This window comes from Amia ocellicauda, chromosome 6, assembly GCF_036373705.1.
Source record: "Amia ocellicauda isolate fAmiCal2 chromosome 6, fAmiCal2.hap1, whole genome shotgun sequence".
Classification (NCBI taxonomy): Eukaryota; Metazoa; Chordata; class Actinopteri; order Amiiformes; family Amiidae; genus Amia; species Amia ocellicauda.
Genome location: NC_089855.1, coordinates 4,061,371 through 4,065,947, shown reverse-complemented (window position 1 = coordinate 4,065,947; position 4,577 = coordinate 4,061,371). Strand labels below are relative to the sequence as shown.

The following is a 4,577-nucleotide window of genomic DNA, read 5'->3' as shown; positions in this document are numbered from 1 at the left end:
TTCGGAGAAAACAACCATGGAGGTTCTGCTCTTTAGTTTCTTTCCTAATTCTTTAAATGTGTCTTGCAGAACCTCTGCCCTACATTTTTCTATGTCATTGGTTCCAATGTGGGCCATGACCAGTGGATTCCCCCTGGCTACTAGTTTAGGGAGATCTGCAACCTGAGCACCAGCGAGGCAAGACACCATGCGGTTCTCCTTACTAGAACACACTGTGTGATCTAAACCTCTAAGAATCGAGTCTCCTACTATAACTACCTCCCTGTTCTGGCGGGGAGTGGGCACCGTGGTGCTCTGCCCTCCCATCACCCTCTGAGTTGTCATTGTCCAACTCAGTGTCCAGCAGTTGGAACCTGTTGGGCATTTCTAGCTCTTAGGATGTCTCTAGGGGTTGTGTACGCCCTTTTCTGCAGTTACAACCTATTGTAACCCAGGAGTTCTCTACACATTCCTGCTCTAAGGTCTCAACACTCCTAGGTTTTGGCGTGCACACCATCTCATTCATGGGTGGATTGACCAATTCTTCCATTTCACTAATACAGTGCAGATCAACAAGCTGGGCCTCAAGGTCACGGACCTTGATCTCTAGGACTTCAACATGCCGACAACGTTCACAAATGAAATCTTCTTGGATGAATTCATCCAGGAAGGCAATCATTTTGCAAACCTGATACATTAGTGGCTGCATGTTTCTAACTGTGTTACGACCCCACGCATGTGCGGTCTGTGTGGTGTCGTTGTTTTCTCATTTGCACTCTGTTTCTCTCTCAGGTCTGTTGTTCTTCCCACATCACTCATCATTGGTCTCTAGCTGTCCTTTATCATCCAATCAGAGGAGGTGCTGTGACTACTTCACCACTCCCGTTTTCTCCAGCAGGAGGCTTGTCATTCAGAATGAATGAATTATTATTTTACCGCATTGTCCGTGGCCCCATTCTGTCTCCCCACCACTTCCTCATCTCACCACACTTTCCCCAGTTGCGTGTGCAGGCATGTTATGTTGTGCTTTCCACCCCACACTTTCTACCAGTAGATCCTAGACCAAAGGGAGAGTTCGTAACAAACTGCCTCGCTTCTTAAATACCTTTATGACGAGTTTCTTGCCATCAGTTGACACCTCTCTGACTCACTTACTCCACCTCCAATGTCCTAAACTAGGTCACCTTTCCTTCAGTCTTGTTACTCTAAGCAACACAGCAGCTGGACTGGATTCAATAAGGCAAATGGTATATTTTGAACAGTACAATATTAGCTCCTGAAATGTGTCTGTTTTCCCATCAGTGTTTCCCTGAACTCCTCTACACAGCTGTAGCTTCTCTACGCTCCTCAGTAGATGTTCAGCACAACTCACACAATATAGTTTTACTCTTGTATTTTTTATTCCCATCTTAAACAAACTGGTTAAAGGGCCAAAAAGTCTCCTGTTCACGATGTCAGTGTTTTTCTTTAGAAATGTTGCATGATGTAAACATGCAGTCCTCAGTGACTGACTAATGAGTAGAACTAATTGCTTGAATTGCCTTTTCAACACAGCCTGTAGAGCCCCAGTGGACTGGGACCTGGTATAAAGCTGTGTGTGTTCAATTCAGGTCCTCAATCCAGTGCTTCAGTCTAACTGGGCTGTCAGTGCCGGTAAGTGTCCTGTACTCCTCTTCAGAGCAGATCAGTGTTGTCTTACATTATTACACTACTTGTAAACATGCCAACATTTTCAATATGAGAGACAGAATCAAGTATGTTAATCTCCCAAATAATATACCCCACAGCACTGTATAATGCAACTTTTCTAATTGCTCATGTCACTGATTACATGTGAATCAATTTAATTATTTTATAACGTTTTTAATATGTTTGCAGGGGTTGTGCAACCTCTGCTGTTATATTCTTACATATGTTGCTTTTGCTGTTACTTAATGTGATAGAATATTGTTTGCAGAACAATATATTTTAAAATATTGAAAAATACCAGATTTTAAGATATATTAAAAATATATATGTACATATTTAAAAATAATAATAATGTTTGCTAATAACTGTGCACAATAATGGAACATTAATGATAGTTACTAAGAGTGACTAATTGTATATCTGCTGGCATTTCACATGTATGGTCAGTCACCACTGCTGGAGGTAAGACACCTTACAAAGACATTGTTACCAGGGAAGCAAGAACTGTCACATTGACTGCTCTCTTTTCTCTTTTTTTTTCCAAGATTTATTTCACCAGGCAGGTTAATTAAGAACAAATTCTTATTTACTATAATGGTGTGGCAGGAGAAAAAAGGTCTCCTGAAGGGACAGGAATAGGGATTAGAAATAAATAAAACAAAATTATATTTAAAAAAAATGGCAGCAAAACAACAAGGTAACAACACAATACAGCAGAAACAATAAACGGCAATAACAATCACAGAGCAGCAACACAACACAGTATCCACATCAAAAAAAACACAACAAACAAAGTATGGTTGACAGTGGTAGCATGCTACATGCTCAACAATAAGGTAGGTTTATGGCATTTTAAAAACTCAAAAAAAATACACACTTTATATATTTCTCTGTATCTGCATAATGTTTGGGAATTTAAATTCTATACAAAGAGTAACAAATATTTTGGAGGATTTGCCTCTGATGATTAACTCCACTCACTATTAATTCCTGCTAGGGTTTTATGTCATACCAGAATATGCCTCATCATGTCTTAGTTAAAACATAATATATATTTACGTATATGTCTTATATTGCATTGCAGGATAATTTCTTATTTCTGATTTGAACAGCCATGGCTGATATAAACTACACAGGATCAATGGTCAGTGAATTCATTATTGTTGGTTTCCCTGGACTGCAGGACAGAGAGAGCAAGGCCATCCTGTTTGCTGTGTTCCTGACAGTCTACCTCCTAATTTTACTGGGGAACCTTCTCCTTATTTGCACACTGGCGGCACATAGATGCTTCCACACCCCCATGTACCTGACAATATGTAGCCTGGCAATTATTGACATCACCTCTTGTACAACAACTGTACCCACTATGCTAGCTGTCTTCAGGTCTACTTCTTATACTGTCTCCTTCTCAGCATGCTTCACCCAGACCTATTTCTTTATGGTTCTGGTGTGTACAGAAAGCTTTAACTTACTGCTCATGGCTTATGACAGGTATGTGGCCATCTGTCACCCACTCCACTACCCAGCCAGGATGACCATTAGGTTCACTTTACAACTCATAGTTGTTTGTTGGCTGGGAGGGTTCCTGATCCCAACCCTTTCTTTAATTCTGGCACTCACAAAGCAGTTCTGTGGACCCAATAGAGTTCTCCAATGCTACTGTGATTATTCAGGAGTGCTACGCCTGGCCTGTGGAGATGTTCTCTCAATCAGCTATGTTGGCTTATTTTGTTCGCTGAGTGTTCTTCTCATCCCTTTGTTTTTCATCGTGCTGTCCTATGTGAAGATCCTTATCTCAGTATTGCGTATCTCCAGCTCAGTGGGAAGAGCCAAGGCCGTGTCCACCTGCAGCTCACACCTGCTGGTCATCTCTGTGTTCTTCCTCACGACAGCAGGGGTCTTCATCTCCTACAGGATACCTGGGACCTCAGTGGACATGCGTGTTATGGGGTCTGTGATTCAGCATGTCTTCCCTGCCCTTATGAATCCGATTATCTACTGCCTGAGGACTAAAGAGATCAGGGGCAGCTTGGTGAAAATGCTGAAAAAGGGCAAAATCTTCCCAGGTAGCAAGTGAAAGGTTTAACCCCCCTGTGATGTGTGCTACAGAAGATGATGTTTTCCTAATCCAGTGGTCAAGGATGGGTTTTTAAGATTTTTATGGGTTATATTTTAAATATATTTTTGTGTGTAATCCCTATTGAAAATGCATATTAGAACCTCAAAATAGGCTTTTAAAATATAAATCAATATATAAGGAGACAGTCTGTCTAGCATGCTGTTGAGAGGGTTGAGTTAATCACCTCAGATAGGTACGGTTGAGGGGAATCAGAGCCGCTACCCTGGAATGTGGGAGAGTGGGGTGAGGCTCCAATGTCACATTGTATGCTAATAGGCAGCTGCTATTGGATGCTCTGGTGGGTGGGGATGTCACTCTGGAAGGTGGAGTTGGACAATCAATAAATCTATAATAAATCACTGTCTTAGTTCGAGTCACTTCTACAGGAGGATCCATTTTCTTACAGGTAGTATTCTCTTCTTCAGACAACTAGGGCTGCATTTGCATCCAATTGTTTTAATGGTTTATTTTGAACAGTACAATAATCCAATACAGTACATGCTATGTACAGATAGGTGACAAATTAAAGGAAAAACCAACATAAAGTGTCTCGGTAAGGTGCTGGGCACCACAAGCCACCAGAGCAGCTTCAATGCGCCTTGGAATAGATTTTACGAGTCTCTGGAACTCTACTCAAGGGATGGAACACCATTCTTCCAAAATATATACCCTTTGGTGTTTTGATGATGGTGGTGGAGAGCATGGATGTCAGTCCAGAATCTCCCATAGGTGTTCAATTGGGATGAGATCTGATGTCTGCGAATGCCAGAGCATATGATTCACATCAATT

At 41.4% G+C, this 4,577-nt stretch overlaps 1 protein-coding gene across 1 annotated transcript; it reads left to right on the top strand.

Annotated features, from left to right (window-relative positions):
* The first annotated feature begins 2,782 nt into the window (after positions 1–2,782).
* On the top strand, positions 2,783–3,745 carry LOC136751731 (olfactory receptor 2AT4-like). The gene has a single exon (XM_066707523.1). It carries the CDS (start codon positions 2,783–2,785, stop codon positions 3,743–3,745), a length of 963 nt encoding a protein of 320 aa, XP_066563620.1.
* The last annotated feature ends 832 nt before the right edge of the window (positions 3,746–4,577 follow it).

Bases quoted from the DNA above. Each gene is read 5' to 3' on its own strand.
- LOC136751731 (XM_066707523.1), top strand. From the start codon at position 2,783: ATGGCTGATATAAACTACACAGGATCAATGGTCAGTGAATTCATTATT.